Raw genomic sequence first — 17,797 nt, 5'->3', positions numbered from 1 at the left:
GATAATTTAAGGCCCTCTCTCCCATGCCCCCCCTGCATTTTTTTTGTGGTGCCGTAAAAAAAACAGAGAATCCATTATTCACCATTTTATGGGCCACCCTGTGGGGCCTCATGATGCACAGCAAAAAGCACCCTCAATCTTACCCTTGAACATACAAAAAACGGGGACTCTGCCCCATAATGGGAGCCAGATTTCGGGAGCCGCACCTGCTTCTTGCTGCAGTAGATCTGCCACTTCTTCTCTGCAGGCAGGGCGAACATGGCCTCACGGTGCTTCTCTGGGAGGTCCAGCTCATCCTGTGGGGACAACGGGTTTGGGGATGGAGGTGAGAGGACAGAGAGGACGTGATAGGATTACAATTAACGTTGTTGTTCTCATGAATCTATTCGCATTTGCAACAACAACAACAGGAAAACACAGCTAATATCCAGGCAACCACGATGAAAATTTGAAACTACAGGTGCCCTTAGCTGTGATCTAGCAAAACGAAATGGAAAAGAAAAGCAATAGAGAGAAAAGTAAGAATTGGAGGATGACAATGGAGAAGGAAAGAGTGAAGGGCAATATACACACAGCAAGGTGAACCAATGAAAACAGCAACAAATCAACAAAAGAAGATCTTCCTGTACAGGATCAGTGAACCCTGCGACAGAGTCTTGGCGAAGGTTAAAGTTAACGATTCGCATTTATTAGGCATGTCACTCTCATCTCAAAGATTCCAATTCCTCGCTGTCGTCTCGCCTTGGGAACCTCCAGTGACAGATATTCCAGTGTAGTTATAGTCATGCGTTTGAGAAATATACAGAGGGGAAAGTGAATTAAAATTAAAATCATCAGCCATGATCTCTCCACTGCTGGATGAAGGCCTCCCCAAGCTGATACCATCTCACACTGTCTTGATATCCTCTGAACACGATGGCTTGGCGAGGATTTCGTCCAACAGTGGATTGATCATGGCTGATGATGATGCAAATGGTGCTATTGTGCATCGTATGTGGAGATGCTACAAAACACTCACTGTGTACAGGAGCACAAAAGGACCACCTACATTCCTACTGCAATTGGCCTGCATTCACAGCGCCCATGTAAAGCACAGCACTCACCACTCACGCCGCACCGGCATCAAAGTGTATTCCTAAACACAGCGAGAGTAATGCGAGGGGTGTGCAATAAATGAAGAAAAGCGGCATATACAAGCATAAAAAGCACACACGCGCAACACACACACACTGCAGCGCACTGCGTGTAACTATAACATGTAACATGAAACGCAATAGAATAAACCTTTTTCCACAACTCCACGAGCAAAAAGACAAAAAATAATTGACACACTGATGTGTTTAAAAGTTCCATTTTGTTGGGGGGGGGGGGTATTTTCATCACACCTCCTGCCGTTTCCTCGTTCTTGAGTTTGTGACGATGATCGCCATGATTCGTGGGTGATCTGCGGGTTCGGCTGATGCACGCGCACATGCACACGTGCTGGCTCACGGCCAAACCTCGCCGAGCCTCCATAGGCATCCTGGAATTGTGTTTCACGCTCTCGCTCCGAAAAGCCACAGGGACTCCCGAGCGGACCCAAGTCCAACTGCCTGTGCACGTAACCTCAAATAACACTTTAGCAGTTTTAGAAACCGTCCCCCTTCAAATGCTGTGTAATCTTCTTGGTTCTTTCGGTAAAGTCACGTAGACCTGGTCTTCACCTGAGGACGGCTGCTTGCGTTGTGGCCGAAACGTCGTGAGAATTATTTTATTGTTTTATTTTTATTATTTTATTACTTCCCTTCTACGTGACTTTACCGAAAGAACCAAAAAGATGAATCCCTGCAGTCACGAAAGCTTTAAATCGAAAAATGCTGTGTAATATCACAGAGTACAGTGTTATTGAAAGTCCTCTTTATCCACGGCGATGTCAGGGACCAATATCGCAGATCATATCATTCAACGCGGTCAACCGCGAATTTACTCCGCTTTATATGTGGGGGAAACACCAAGAATAATCATGGGTAAGAGGAAGGTTATGGCCGCGACGAAGGGTAGTTTTGCCAAACGCGAAAGCTTCCGTGGATAATAGTAGAAGTCGTGAATAATAGGGTCAAGGATAATAAGGTCATGGATAAGAAGAGGAGTTCTCCTGTATTCAATCACAGGAACGAAAATGTACGTGTAAAAAATATACTAATTGTGTATTCAGATAAAAAGTGACTATCTTAAATTAATATTAACAATAAAATACTTGCAGCAAAACCCTGAGATGCATGATGCGCACACGTTATAATTGACTGTCATTGTATTTGAAGCGGCAATAACGACTTGAAAAATCGCTCCACATTATAATTTTTGTTCTTTCATACGGGTTTGAGTGGTGGCACAGTGGTTAGCACACTGTATTTAGATTTATTCCCGGCCATAGTTAAAATGAGTGCTGAGAGTGACATCTGCACCGGTATCTTGCGCCACCTCCTTCACCGACCTCGCACTGGCCAGCAAGCTTGGTCAAACATCCCCCAAAACCCACAAGACATGTGGAGGCTCTGACTCAGCAGTGGATTGATAACGGGCTGTGGATTATTAATATTGCTGCGAATATTTTCATCTCTCTTAAAACAATTTAGTAAAGATCGATGAGCTTGTTTTTTGTACTTCAAAGGTTGACGTGAAACCTTCCGTGGACCCTTTAAGGAGGCCGAAAGACAAATTAATCCGTGGCACCTTCGTGTGACGAGGGTAACAGAGGTAACGTCAAAAAATAAAGATGGAGCGCGGTGAGATGAAGTCAATTATGGACAGAGCAGCAGGATGTGCCTGAGCACTCGGAACACGGGGCAATTCATTACCCAGGCTCTGCCAGTGGGCATGAAACCCGAGCCCAGATCGACCTTTGGGCCTCACCACACGTCATCTCACCTGGGGGCTTCAAGAAAAACCAGACGCATTATCGTCTTTTAACAAAATGTCATACACCCAAACGTACATACAGTACACATTGTGCCTCTGCAGATTTTCATTCAAGCAAAAACATAACGTCGTATTTTTCCTCTGCTTTGGGAAGTCTGCTGTAAAAAAAATTATGTCGGTTCGTTGCAGGTGATGTTTGCTGAGGTGTGTTAATGAATAAAGTTGGTGCTTGTCTGACTAACCCACAGCAGCAGTGCGCAGGTACTGCACATAATGCTGCAAAAAGCACAGCACCTAATTAATACAATGTGGAAAACTAATCTTTCTTTACATCACAACCAAAGCTTTGGATCTGTGGCTCAAGATATTACTGCATGCGAAAGAGCGCCATGCTATTTTAAACAACCCCCAAAACCTCAATTTTTAGGCCCGCCCCCAACTCTCTCTTTTTTCTTTGTTCATTTTCCTGGATAAAAAAAACAGGAGTTTCATTTTACCAAGCTGTGGTATGCTGCCCAAGCCACCTTCGTTATTCAAAGGTTTCTTTGTCAGTTTGGTGCGCCAGGAAAAAATTGTCATAACCAAAAGAGCAAACATATTTGAAACTTGGTTAGATTTGTTATGGGAAACAAACATTCATATTAAAGTTCAAGAGACATTTTTACATTAAACACGTGTTGTAAAGTCTCCAGTTCGAACGAAGCTAAAATGGATACAATATTTATTTTAAAAAATATGATGCATATATAGCACATGTATAAACAGCTCTTTGATTGAAGAGTTCATTTGAACAGGAGACAAAATTCTATCCTTTGCATTATTGATATTGTATTATTTTATGAGCAAGGAAGAGGAGGCCAACACATCCTTTGGAGGGGCTCTCTAGGAGGGTATAGAGGGCCTCTAGAGTGGAAGCTCCTGGAGTGAAGCCTCTTCAGCAGTTGTGGCCAGACAAAGCGATTGCAGGGCTGCACCTTTATCTCATGATCATACTGCACGCGTATTAAAATGTTGACAACTGGAATGCTGTGGATTACACTTGTCAATGACGTTGCAGGTTCTTTACAATCCATTTTCCAGTAGACAGCATGTTTTTTTAACACCTGGTCCAGTGGCAGACGCATTTAACAATCCAGTTGCACCAAAAACATCAAATTCATAAAACTTTACATATTTTGTCAGAATACAAATCAACGAGAAATTACTTGTCTAAACTAAATACTCTTGAAATTCAAGACACTCTTAGGAGTGGAAAAAATATATAAATACGTACATTTTCAAACACGATGTAACACCATATTAGGCATGAACGTCAGGAAATGTTACCGCAAAAAGCAAAGTAGTGAATGCTGTTTGGTCTGGGTGCATGGTGCCAGTTACCGCTAATGGCCAGCAAATGGAAAATGACCAAAATACAATCGATGGCTTTCTCCTGATCCAGACAGAAACCCACTCGCATGTCTCTGCATGCTTGCAAATTTTACTGGATGGAGCCCATGTGTGTCAACACATTCATGTGCCTGTAGATGTTTCTTTCCCACACGTGTATTCAGGCCATGCAAAGGTGGGTATCAGAAATCAAAACTGTTTAAAGCATCAACGATCATGTAACAGCACTAAAACCCACACCTGAAACAGATAAGGATGATTTTAAACTACGTGGAAAAAAGACAAAAAAGTTCCCAAAAATATAATTTAAAAAAACCCAAAGGAGGTATACAGAAGGCAAGAAAATATTGAAGAACAAGACAAGAAAAGGAGTCTATGGTTTTTGTTGAAGGGTGGGAGGAGAATAATCCTGGCTTCCTGGGTTATCTGCCTTTAGAGATAAGAAAATAGGGGGCGACTGCGTAGGGAAGAGTTCTCTTGAGGTCTAAGGTTCAACACTTTGAACCCCTGGCCTAATAGCCCTGATAACGTTCTGAGAGCACACCACGATAAAGTGGCTCCATCTGACCGCTGGAAGAAGTTAAAGTGCATGTCATCACGCTATTCTGAAGAAGGCCCATTGTGTGCAGGTGTCATCGCCGATATATTACCTGCATACAATAAAAAGCGTGGCCTCCTAAAGCAACACAAAGCTGCCTTGTGTAAGTGCTGTATGTCAGCAATAAAGATGTAAAGCTGCAATACGCCCAATGCCATCATTGCTATTACAAAACAACATATGATCTCCATGGAAACAAGAACGAGGCGTTGCTCATCTTCTTCTTGGTTCTTTCGGTAAAAGTCACGTAGAAGGGAAGTAATACAATAATAAAAATAAAACATAATAAAATAATTCTCACGACGTTTCGGCCACAACGCAAGGAGCCGTCCTCAGGTGAAACCAGGTCTGTCGAGGCGACAGCGTCTGAATGAAACAGCACACGTGCTTGGAGCATGTATATAAGCTGGGTTGGAAGGGGGGGGGGAAGGGCGCCTTGACAAAATAATTTGCATATCAAGAGGAATTTAGCATATTTATGGGAAATGCAGGTATGTGATTGCTCATCTTCTTTAGCCAATGCCGAGAATTCCACCTTAGCAGTCTTTCCGTAGGGTTAACCGATGTTAAGGGCGCCACAGTGGCGAGATATTAATTACTTTGCTTGGAAAACAGGAGGCCATGTGTTCGATCCTGACCCTGAGGCCTGTATATTTGGAGTTCACATGTTCTCGCCGTGGTCCCGTGGATTTTTCTTTAGGTCCTCCGGTTTTCCCCTCCACATTTAGAAACATGTGTTTAGAGTATTTGACTGCTATAAATTTCCACATGATAAGCCACTTTGTTAAGCTATCATTTGTGGGCAGGTTACTTCTAAAAAAGAGCTACGTAGCTCAGTGGGCCTTACCTGGTAAAATAAACAATAGTTTGGTAGTATAGTTTATAGTTAATTTTCTACAACGTGTATACTCTTTTTATAAACTCTCAAAAGGATAATTATTGGTTGAGTCAACTTCCTACCAGAATTTGAACTTGTGTATAATGGTGCGAGTTTGAGAGGGCCATCCAATGTGGGATTCCAAGAACACAGGATGAGATGTTACTATCCTTTGTGCAAGCACTTCCAAGAGTTCATGAACAGTGAGCCTGGTGAAATTTGGGGAGCGCATCGTCAGTAGTGTACCTTTGGTTCCTAGGGTATTTCGGCCTTTCACACTATACACCGCCCCCAAAGGCGGCCAGCGACAGGGTGATCAATCCTACGCTTGCGTCCCATTCCCAATAAGTCACGTGCAAGTGCTAAGATGGATTTTTACATCGCAGAACCACAAGAGATGGCAAGGGCTCACCATCCAGCAGCGGATTGATTGACGAAAATTAGGATATTGTGTATAATTATTGAAACGCTGATTGAAAGAAACACAGTCTATATCCAACATTTACGTGGTTCAAAACAAATGTTTTTTTTAGTCAGGTATCACAATTGGACAGTTGACTGCAACCCATGTTCCAGGCAAAAAAATAATAATGAACCCTCAGAATGACAGAATAACAGGTAGGCCACCACCTGCAATGGGTTTTACTATTTTCCTGACTCCCAATGTTTTGTTTCCAAGTCAAATGGGGCATTCAAATCTGACTTCCTTGCACTGTGCTAGTCCCTGCACAAAAACGCCAGGTGCAAACAAAGTAAAATGCCACCCTGACCGAATGATTCATGGCCACAGGATTAACATAATAACGCTGACAATGGTGAGTGCGCTTATGAGCATGTGAATGTGTTATTGGCGAATGTTATTGGGTTTTTTTCTGCAACTTTACCTGGTTACTCATGGTAAAGATCAGTGACGTGGGTATAAGGTCATTATAGTGCTGTGGCAGAAAATTCCCAAAGTATACGGGAGAAATAAGTACTTGTGTATTGAGGAATAAAGAAACACACTAGCACTCAAATAGGCCATACTTTTGTTTGAAGAGGAGAGGGAATTGAAAATAGTTTATACATAGCATTGCATTCTCAATCTGTGACCAATTTGAGGCACATGGTCAAGCATCTTCTGACGCCATCATAAAATATTGTGGGATTACTGGCAAGAGAGGACATACATTATCTTTTCCATAACTCATGACCATTAGCATGGCGAGAGACACCATGCAATCTGTAACATTAATGCCACTTTCCAATTGCAGATCCCATTAAAAAAATACATACCTGACCTCTGCTTATGGAATGCATTATATTTTTACAAATGAGCATGCACACCTCCTTGTTGTTTCCAAATAAGACGTGCCCTGTACACATTCACCGAGGATATACAAAATCCCAGATACAGTACGGCAAGCACTTCCTAACCACCTCAAGCAAAAGGACCCCAATTAATCCACTGTTTTTAATGTTCTCCCTCTCCCTTTCCCGCTCTCTCCCCACTGCAATGCCAGATTAAATTGCTTCACTTCGGAATGTCAGAATATAACAGGCCTTTTGTTCTAGTCTCGCCAATGTGTACCTAAGTAAAACAGTATGACCGCAAAGTGTTAAGATTGTGTTCTTAAAATACAAATAATAACAATAATATATTTTAAAGTAACGAAATTAATGTTGCTGTTTATTTGAAGTGTAATTATGTGTAAAATTACGAATGATAATGAGATGTGTTAAAATGTATTTTTGTCTGAAATGTACGATTTACATAAACACTATTGGGGGAGCGGTTGTGCAAAGGTTAGCACACCGCACTCTGAACCCGGCGACCCGAGTTAGATTTCTTACCACTGCTAACATCATCACTAGTAAATAATACGTGAACCAGGTCTGGACACTCCTTCCTTCACCAACTCACACTCACTATTTTGATCAAGTATGGACAAACAACCACCATGCTCGATCCACATTGGGTCGGGAGGCTTTCATCCAGCAGTAGCTTGTAAACTGTTATTGTTAAACACTAACGTTCAACCAGTATGCACGAAAGACTTCAAAATATTTTACACATTAAGCGTGCGCATACTTAACATTTTGAAGAAAACTTTTTTTCTGCAAGATTTTGTACGAGCACCTGCACAGGAAGTGTGAACATTTTAATGGCTTTGGGAATATTTTTTATGCTATTGCAGGTGAAAGTCCAGTGGCACTGATCCTCAGAAAAATTATTTCACTCTGGGGCTGAGCTATTGCGAAAGTTCCCAGGCTGTGCTACACATGCAAGGGTGTACTGGCGAATTCCTAGGGTCCGAGGATGAGTCCATCACTCGTCATTCTGTCACTCTCATCTACAGGAAGGCCAGCATTGGATGATGAATGCGACTCTCTTTTAGACACCACCATCATCCATCTGCTACAAGACTTAAATCAAAATAATTGCCTTATCTTAAGCCACTGGTGTGTGATTGAAAGCTGCCATTATTCAAAATAATGTTTCGTTCTATGTCTTTACATTTCCGCTGTGTTTTCCACGTAACTGGTACATAGAATGTTTTTTTTTGTGACGGACAGCATTTCAAACTTTGTTATTTTTGTACATACTTTATGAGCAGGATTGACATAATAATAATTTTTTATGCATTTCATGTCACATTTCTCACTCTGGTCACAATAACGATAAAAGCAGCAATAATTCAAAATTGCAACATTGAAATATTTATAGCAGATCAGTTTAGACAATCCTGGGTGGTTTGGTAAGATAAAGTGCGAGCCAAACCCATTCACCTCCTATTATTCTGACATCCTTCCATAAGACCGTGTAAAATACGGCTTCCAATTGCCTTCCCAATTTCATGCATTGACAATTTTGAAACAATATATCATGAATCCAACGGGAGACTGTAACCTATACCACTTTGAAGGATGTGTACAACCGAGACTTAGGTTGTCCATTTCTAAAATACGACTGAGCGTAAGATGCAGCATTTTAAGGGCAAATGGGTTCCCTTGTGTCTTCAATTAATGAAAAGTATGGCTGGGTGTACACAGAACAATGGATTTGACCTTCATTTCAGTGGCTATATAGCTGCATTCCAATTAAATGCAGCCTGCACATGTGCTGCATCAGAGAATGTTGTACGAGTGGACCTATATTGTAGTCTATTCTTTCCTTTCAGAAGACATTTCATACCCAGTTGCCAGGGTAAGAAAACAGATTAAGCTAAAGCAAATGGGTAAAGGTGCTACCCTGCGTTTGCTTGTTCACGCCATTGTTATTGGAAGGGGCTTCACCAGAGTCAGCTCAAGAGAGTTCGACTAGAGGGTGCTTGGCATATTCTTCCTCACCTGTCAGAAGTCCTGGAAGAGGTAGGAGTACCCACACTTTACCCAACCACACACGATCTGGCAATCGACTCAATACAGTGTGCCCATTTATACTCCGAGGGTGGACAAAGGTGGGGGGATTTGAGAATACTTGGCCCATTATTTAACTTTGCTGTGCCAGGAAAATTCAACACGTAACATTTCCATGGTAATTAAGACCTGTATTCCTAAAATAAGCAAAATCCAAATAACAAAGGAGGTAAATATGAGCTGAATATTATCACGTACAGACATTGAAGAAAAGCTAAGAATAGTAAGTGGACTTGGGCACGGCAAGTTGTGAGAAAGCAAGAAGGCTGGTGGGGGTTAAGGCTAACAACCCTGAGAGAATGTCCACCATTGAGATGGTGCCGATGAAATCAGCCTGTGCACAGGAGCCAGATGGATTGCTACGCTGCAGAACCGTGACAAATGGCAATGGCCTTTGGGATGGTTGCATCTAGCAGTGGATTAATCGTGACTGATGGTGACGATGATTACGATGAGCAGATACAGGGCATACAAGCTCGATCAGGCCGCAGAGATTCATACACGTGAGAACACAAAGGCTTAGAAACAACGGAGTTAAAATCAGACCGCTCGACCCGAGCGTGCCTCTGAGTCATTTCCCTGCCCAGCTCACAGCTGTGCTTTGCAAAACGACAATAGCTTCCCTTTCCGCATACAATAATTTCTTGTGCGTCAGTCGACACATGTGGCCTTCTTCCACTGCTCTCCAGCCAAGGTGCTGGGCCTAGTTCTCTTTCCTCACACCCGCAATACTCGTTGCCAGCAATGCCAGTTGTTTTATTTGACTCCGTGCCCACAACTTTTAAATGGTCTCCATATAAAATATAACCATTGTTATCCTTTGGTTACATTTCATGTCACCTGATGCATTCTACCCTCGAATATAATAATTTACAGCCCTTTGTCAATCCACTGCTGTGTGAAGGCCTTCCCACGCCATATCGGTCTGTTTGGCCGTACTTCGCTATGCTGGTCAGTTGGAGGTTGATGAAGGGGTGGGGCCTGGGACTGGTTCAGATATTACTCACTGCTGATGTTAACCATGGCTGGGCATCGAACTCAGGTGACCGGGTTCGTTGTGTGTTTAGCACTGCGCCACCATTCTTCCCAATACGCTGTGAAGTTTTAAAAACACGATTGGAGTCTTGTGTTTTTTTTTTAAACCCGTTCTCCAAATGTTAAGTTATTTAAATGTGTTCATTGTAAATCTACTACTATAGAATGTTCTAAACTTGTGTGCATGCGTAGGAGTTTTACCTGAAAAATAACACGCTGTTTTTGCTGAAAACTTACCAGAAGCAGCCACTTACAGAATAATACATAAGCGGGGCTGCTGGAAATTATGAACACACGTCACAATAAATTGGGACAACTGCAGCCCTTTAAGAAGCGCGATGTTCACGACTGTAGCAAGGAAGATTATATTCACCATCGGTCCAAAACTCCCCACCGTCGCGCTTGATTCGATGAGGCGAAGTGGGAAAGTTTATAGACTGTAATATGCTGGATTTTAGATTGAGCTGTATGCAAAACTGTCCATTCGCACTCTCGCACCCCTGCCATCTCCCCTCTGAGTGTCCGAACACATCTAAATGGTCATGAGTTTCAGACTGTTAATGACTCGTTGCTGTAGTTGAAGAGCTGAATTTATTTCATAAAAAGGTTGATGCGCTCAAATTTGTCATCATGAGTTGCACTTATACAAATAACTTTTATTACACATTCTTTTAAAAAATCTCTTGATTTTGTTGTTGTTGGCGTTGTCACATGACTTGCCTGTAGGGCTATACCACTGATTAACGTGATTTCATCTCTATAAATATGTTGGAGATCCTCGACTAATGAACAACAATAGAATTCAATTTATAACAAACATTCTCCACAATTAATAATGAACATTTACACCCCTCTATAAATCCACTGTTGGATTCATCCTTCCCCACGCTGTATTCGTCGTGGAGTTTTTTTGACCATACCTCCTCACTCTGGTGATAGTTTGATCGTAAATGGGGGTGCCAAGACTGATTTAGATATCACTCACAGCTGACATGAGCCATAACTGGGAATCAAACTCAGGATTGCGGGTTCACAGTGCAGTGTAATAATGACTACAACCATCACTCCACCCCTTACAAGTATCAGATGCAGTATGGCTGGATTGCTCAATTGAATTCACAGAGAGAACTAACGAAATTGTAATTTTCAGTCGTGAATAAAACTGGCCCATCGCATGCACATGAACACAACAGCAATAGCAATGCAGTTCTGTTTCCAGGCAACACACTGGTTAAGCCCTCAGAGATCACCGATTTAGGCCACCTTTCCCCTGGGTGGACCTTTTGAAATGAAGGTCAAACCTGGTAAATGAAACAGCCCTTCACTCAAACAAAGACAGAGACAAAGATCCCCCGTATAGCCTTAACAGACTGTAGGGGCAAGTGCTGTTAGCGAGCACCTATGAAGGCCGGAACGGTACACGAGGGGGTGGGTGGCCAGCACCACGCCCGACCGCCTTTGTCTCCCTAGCGGCAATGTTTACACACCGCACCAGGTACTCATTTGAGGCTGAGTCGACCTAGGGGAGGCCCAGGACCGGTTCAGATAATCGTCACTGGTGTTTGCTGTGAGCGGGAATCGAACCCGGGTGCCAGGTTCGTAGTGCAGCGCGCTAACCACTACACGACCGCTCCAAACACACAGAGCCAGACACACACACTCACAGGGAGTCATTTCCCCTCTTCCCCCAGTCACTCCCTTTATCTTATTCTGATTGCAATCTACATGAGTCTCCCTTGAGTAAAAACATATATGAAGGCAATGCACCCGCTCTCCAAAATTGCCATGAAATCCCACCATAAATCCTCAGTGTCTTAACACTGCGAGAAAAAAAAACAATATAGGAAAATTATTACTGGGGACGGTTTTGCTTTTAATCAAAAACTTTATTGGTTTAGTTTACATTCACCGTGTGTGGCGTTCAAAGACACACGGCCTGGAGATATTACCTATTGCGAACAGCCATGACCTCAGCAAGCACAGAACTGGCAGAGTCACGGCAGATAGAAGCAAGAACTGAAGATGGGCCAAGTAGGACAGTGTGCGACCGTTTTATGGACTCTGCGAGTGATCCCTCCCCGTGTGCGCGCACGGAACCGTGGGTTCCGTGGGGTCACCCGCTCTCGCCTGCTGTGCCTTTCTCACACGTCCCCTCCCCGTAGTCCCCTCCCTGTAGCCGGGGTTCCCACACGCGCGCACGAGCGCCCGTTATGAGCCTCCTGGGAGGTGAGCATGGCGAGAATGAGATCGACCTCCCTCCCTGCTCCCACCGTGCCCCCCGCCCCCCTACAAACAATGAGTCCGTGTGTCGTAATCATGCGGCGGAGCTCTGTGGAGCAGAATGCTCGCAGTTGAGGGGGGAAATCGTTTCCTGCGTCGGCGACATTTGCAGGAAAGTGATGCTTTACTGCAAGCCAGAAGTGGGATTCAGCAGAACTGGTTGCGAATTCGCATTATAAAATGTATATATTTTTTACTTTACATCAATGCCACTTTATATATTCCGTTTTTTAAAATGAAATCAACATGCTCAACATTACTGGGCAGCGCACAAAGACACCAAAAGATGTAAACTAGTTCTTTATTTATATCGGATTCTGGTGACTGTCCTGAAGCGATGGGAGGTAATCCATACATAAGTACCACCACTCCAAAAAAAACATTGCGTAAAGGGAAACAATTCCACCAGTCTGCTCTCAATCCTCCAAAGTGACTGTCGGGGGATTATAGGTATGCGGAAAATGCTCGGATTTTCTCCTTGGGGAATCGTTCTTTCGGAAAGCGAAACCTTATTTGCAATTCACCAGTGCGTACATTGTACCTCTGGAAATTGCTCCTGTTGTCGGTACGGTTTTCACATTTGATACAGGTTTAACAAGTGTATAGAATGAGTTCTGCAGGCTACATATTATGCGCTCAGTTCAGCGATGTCATTTTGGCAGTGTAAAAAAAACGTTAACAAGGGCGTGTCCTCGTATTTTACCAGATAATCGTGCAGGCTGAAGATGAGGTTTTTATTCTCGTACGTACTTATTCATTTGAAAGATAAAATTACTGATCAAATATAATGATGTGCCATTTACACGACGATAATAATAATAACAACATCATTTACCTCCGGCAACATCACGGCACCTCAATATTTCATCCAGCAGCAGATTGACAAATGGGCTGTACATAGGCAACAGTCGAGTGCGTGGCTCGCAACTGGAAAGCTGCGAGTTTTCAAATCTTGTTTTGGCATTGACTCAACCCATCATCTCTCTGGTGGGGGGGGGGGGGTTGATAAAAAAATAGTACCAGTTTGTGGGGAGGTCAACAGTGGCTGTCCTATGGATAGACTTCCCACCGCCATAGATGAGCACCACTATCAATGCTCATTTAAGAAGGGAAATCACTTTTGTTTCTGTGCACGACTGAAGTCAAGGACAGAGAGGAGGACCGATCGATGGGCTCACCACAAGCTCGGAGAAACGCATGTCCAGCTCCTCCTGAGAAGGCATGGGCATGGGGGCCTCCAAGGCATGGATGGAGGAGACGTGGTCACGGTGCAGCGTGAGGCCATGTGTGATCTGTGGGGGCTCGTCCCTCTGGCACCCGTCGAAGCAGCACAGCAGACACCACAGCCCCCGTGCTCGCTTGCGTGGTGCCATGGCCTGTACTTGGTAGAGCTCTATGTCCTACCATTCATGCCACCCCTGTGGAAGAGAAGGAGGGGGAGAGACGGAGGGGTAAACATTGAGCGGGAGCACGAAGGGGGCGAGGGTATTTAAGTGCCTAACAAAAAAAACAAGTCCTTACCCGTGACACAAATAAAAGAGTGTCTGTGAATCACAGGAGTAGCAAAAAATGTAAACTTCCGCACAGGAAGAGGAAATTGGATATATTTTTTGTTATACTAAATATAAACATGATATATTTATGATAAAAAGGCCTTGACTTGTAATCAATGAGATCTGTAAAACAAAAGCACTGCTTTATATAGAAAATAAAAAGTCTGTTGTTTTGAAAGCAGCATATTATGTGCGCAATACTTTTGAAGCAATTACTTTGGTTTACTGAAGCTTTATTTATCAGCCTCGCTTTTTTTAAAACATAAATAGGAATTATAAATTGCGCTTCAGAAAAATAATAAGTGAGTCAGACGTCGGCTCTGATTCGCGTCTGGGGCCTAACAATGTGAAATGCTTGCTTTTATTGTTGTTTTTCTGTCCTACAATTCGCTTGCATATGAATGCTCTTGAAAGTATCTAGGTCTTACTGGAGCTGCACATTTGTTTCTCGAGACATTGATTGTGCACACATGCAGACCCCGTGGGGATTTTTTCAGGTTTTTCTGTTTCGGTGACAACACACACAGGTGAGCAGCAGATTAACTCAGCTCCCTCGCCCAGCGTTACACAGAGCCAAGAGAAACAAGCACAGGGAGGTGAGTGTGTAATGCCCACAACACGCTCCGTCTTGCCGCAACCAAGCCGGGAGAGACACTGACATCGCCATTGGCAGTCATCACAAGGAGAGCGCTGTAAACCGTATCAATTCTGTGAACACGATTTAAAGAATCAAAAGAAATGTGATTTGTTTTTGTGGTACCGCATTGGCAGTGGTGCTCAAGCACAAATAGCGCTAACTTAACAGAGTCATCAATAAAACTGCCTGAAAAAGAAAGCATATTTTAATGACTGTGTTTTTTTTTTATAGCAGAGTGATAAATGTATCTGCTGTAAAGAACAGCCAATGTGTTGAGTTTTTTTTAACGTGGTAGATCTGTTTTAAAACTGTTTACAATCATGTGGGAGCTAACTGTGATGATGCCACTCATATTAACATTCTTATGCATGTTTCCACGACAAAAATCTTAACGTATTACTCGAATTATACTGACATTTTGACTGTCAGGATGGATAATTTGTGGAATAGCTGGTTGCAAGTAAAAACTTGACACAATAAATCCAGGTATTCCTTCATAACCCATTGCTTTACAATGTCCATGCATTTGTTATTTATCAAGCAGGTTACAAAACTCCCCCAAGTACAATGCATACTATACACGATTGCAGTCAATAATAATTTTACATTTCCTCGTCAAATAAAAAAAAATAGACATAACACCTTCCCGCATCACAGGGCTGCTGTGGATCTGCTGCCTTAACTCAGTTGCTAACACCGGCGCGACGGTTAGGCGAACCGACGGGAGAGGGCTTTACACCCAGCACATTACAACCACGTGAGCAAAAACAACGGTGCGCTTGTGTGAAACGGCTGTCTAATGAGTGACATTCCTGAAACGCTTGCTGGCGACTCCATCCTAGTACACACAGTAGGTAGGGTGATACCACACACTGCGCGAGCGTGTGTTGTCCACTCTCACCTCAACTGCGTTGAAATAGGCCACGTGTTTATAATAGACATCCATTGCCGGCGAAGGCACACACAGGGCTACCAAGTCATTCCTGCGCGTGTTATCTCTGACAGATCCTCCAAAACGAACCGTCACGGAATGAAAATCTCTCTCTCTGGTGGCGTCAGTCAACGAAACATACCACACTTTTAAGCGCAACATGTTGAGTTTTACTTTTCTATTTTTTCTCATGTATTCATTTGAACTTTTTTTTAATCAAGCTCATCAGATGGAGAAATAAGTATATTTGTCTGGTTGCAATGCAGCAGAAGTAGAATTCATAATATTATGAATAATATTGGTCGCGAAAACCTACGTGTTAAACAGAAGTACAATTGTAAATGTAGCCCACAAGTTAGAATGTTTACAATGTTTTCAGTAGTTTAAGAATCTAAGTATTCAAGTTGAAACTGTTGAGAGTGTAGTGAAGAATCCATCAAACATTTTGTCAGGAAGAGTTTGAGGTGCCAATTATATTCATGGGATTCACTAAACAACACAACTTTTGCTGTTAGACACACAGCAGTTTTACTTTTTGATATTCTAATGTAATTTCAACATTGATAAATGAAAAGCAGGTGGAGTGGTGGGTGTAGTGGTTAGCGCATTGCACGATGAACTCGGTGACCTGGGTTCATTTCCCAGCCATGGCATCAGTGGCGAGTGATATCCAAACCCGGATTGAGCAACATGGTGAAGTATGGTGAAAAATACCCCAAGACTGACACTGTATGGGGAGGTCTTTATCCAGCGGCGGCTTGACAAAGGCAGACAAATGAAAAGACCAGTGGCAGTGTTAAGCGGGCGTATGGTAAGATGAAGATGGCAGTCTATGAAGTATGTATACGAATACAGTAATACAGGATGACATGAGTATGTAATGGCCTGACAGCAGCAGGTGTCCGCGGCTCAAGCGGCCCTCGTGGCCTTGAAACGAGCGATGATGGAAATAACTAGAATTGTTTGCATGGACAAAAACGCCTACAAACGTGTTCCGTTTCCTTGTGCGACCACAAAAATCTGCAACCACCGTATTTTTCGATGGGTTCAAAGGCAACCACTGTCACGGAATTCGCAGATAATGACTTGCTAACATGCAGGGTATAAAAATTGAGGAAATAAGGGCCGATTAATATTTTTTTGCTGGCGAGTTGGCAAAAGACGACACCAGCTTAGCCTTTTCAGGGAGACACAGCGGAAGGGGCAAGATGCCAACTATGTTGGGTATGTGGGGTACAAAGACATTACGACCCATTCACGAGTCAAAACGATCAATTCCACGAGTCTTTCTTTTTTCCTCAACAGAGGAAGACACCAGGGTAGCAGAGGACAGAGGGTGGAGAGTAGGCGGGCAAATTCTAGGTCGATGCAGGCTGGTGGAGTTGTCCCAGTTTTCAAATCCTGCATTGGGCCATTGCAGGTGCACAACGGACAAGGAGGGGGGGGGGGGGGACTGTGGAAGAAAGTTGAAACAGAAGGGTGCACTGTGCAATTTAGGCCATAGCCATCAGGTGCGCGGCAGGAGAAAAAAAAATCAGCACCACGTGCGTGGTTTAACGTAAGTGCACGAACTGTACGCACGTGGATGAAAGGCAATACCGTTTAAATGTTATTTATTTACTTATAAAGATCAAATGAAACGAGCGATACGCTGAAATGTGTAAGTAAAAGGCCACATGCAAGCAATATCCATTGTCCCAAAAATAAAGATTTTGTCAGACCAAGTAATGTGAAGTGTGGCGCTACAATTTTAAATGAATGGATTCAACTGCATCTAGGAAATAATATAAAATTATTTTTTTTAACTCTTAGACGGCCAGAAAACTTCAACCAGCTAAGCAAACCCACTTTAAGTACTCGGTTTAAACAGCTGTAATCTTATATTTATATAAGACCGTGCACATGTCCAATGATGACAATAGTGGCCACTACATCGGCCATTGTATAATTTATGGATACAAAGTTTATGCAGAAATAAAACAAATCTGTGTAGCCAGCGGGGCAGTGAAGCCATCAACTCCCACCTCTTAGCAAATGCATGAACTTCCACGATTTAGGGATGTCATTAATTTAAGATTTAATTATTTTCTGTCTCGCTTGTACTTTCTTCTTTCTGTTTGTTTGTACAGTTTTGTTCATTCCATAGGACTAAAATGTTATATTCGCAGATCGTTAAATGAATTAAAGAAACCATTCCTTC

At 42.9% G+C, this 17,797-nt stretch overlaps 1 protein-coding gene across 2 annotated transcripts in view; it reads right to left on the bottom strand.

Moving 5' to 3' along the window:
• The window catches only part of LOC144933502 (disheveled-associated activator of morphogenesis 2-like), a 106,415-nt gene that overhangs the window by 66,050 nt on the left and 22,568 nt on the right, over window positions 1-17,797 (bottom strand). For both annotated transcript variants that reach the window (XM_078858318.1, XM_078858319.1), the window contains exons 2-3: window positions 13,655-13,894; window positions 207-296 (exon numbers count right to left, since the gene is read on the bottom strand). In XM_078858318.1, the coding sequence (XP_078714444.1) occupies window positions 207-296; window positions 13,655-13,849 (285 nt within the window). In that variant the 5' untranslated portion in view covers window positions 13,850-13,894. The remainder of the gene's footprint in view (window positions 1-206; window positions 297-13,654; window positions 13,895-17,797) is intronic.

Source organism: Lampetra fluviatilis, chromosome 7, assembly GCF_964198595.1.
Source record: "Lampetra fluviatilis chromosome 7, kcLamFluv1.1, whole genome shotgun sequence".
Lineage (NCBI taxonomy): Eukaryota > Metazoa > Chordata > Hyperoartia > Petromyzontiformes > Petromyzontidae > Lampetra > Lampetra fluviatilis.
This window is presented reverse-complemented; position numbering and strand designations above follow the sequence as displayed.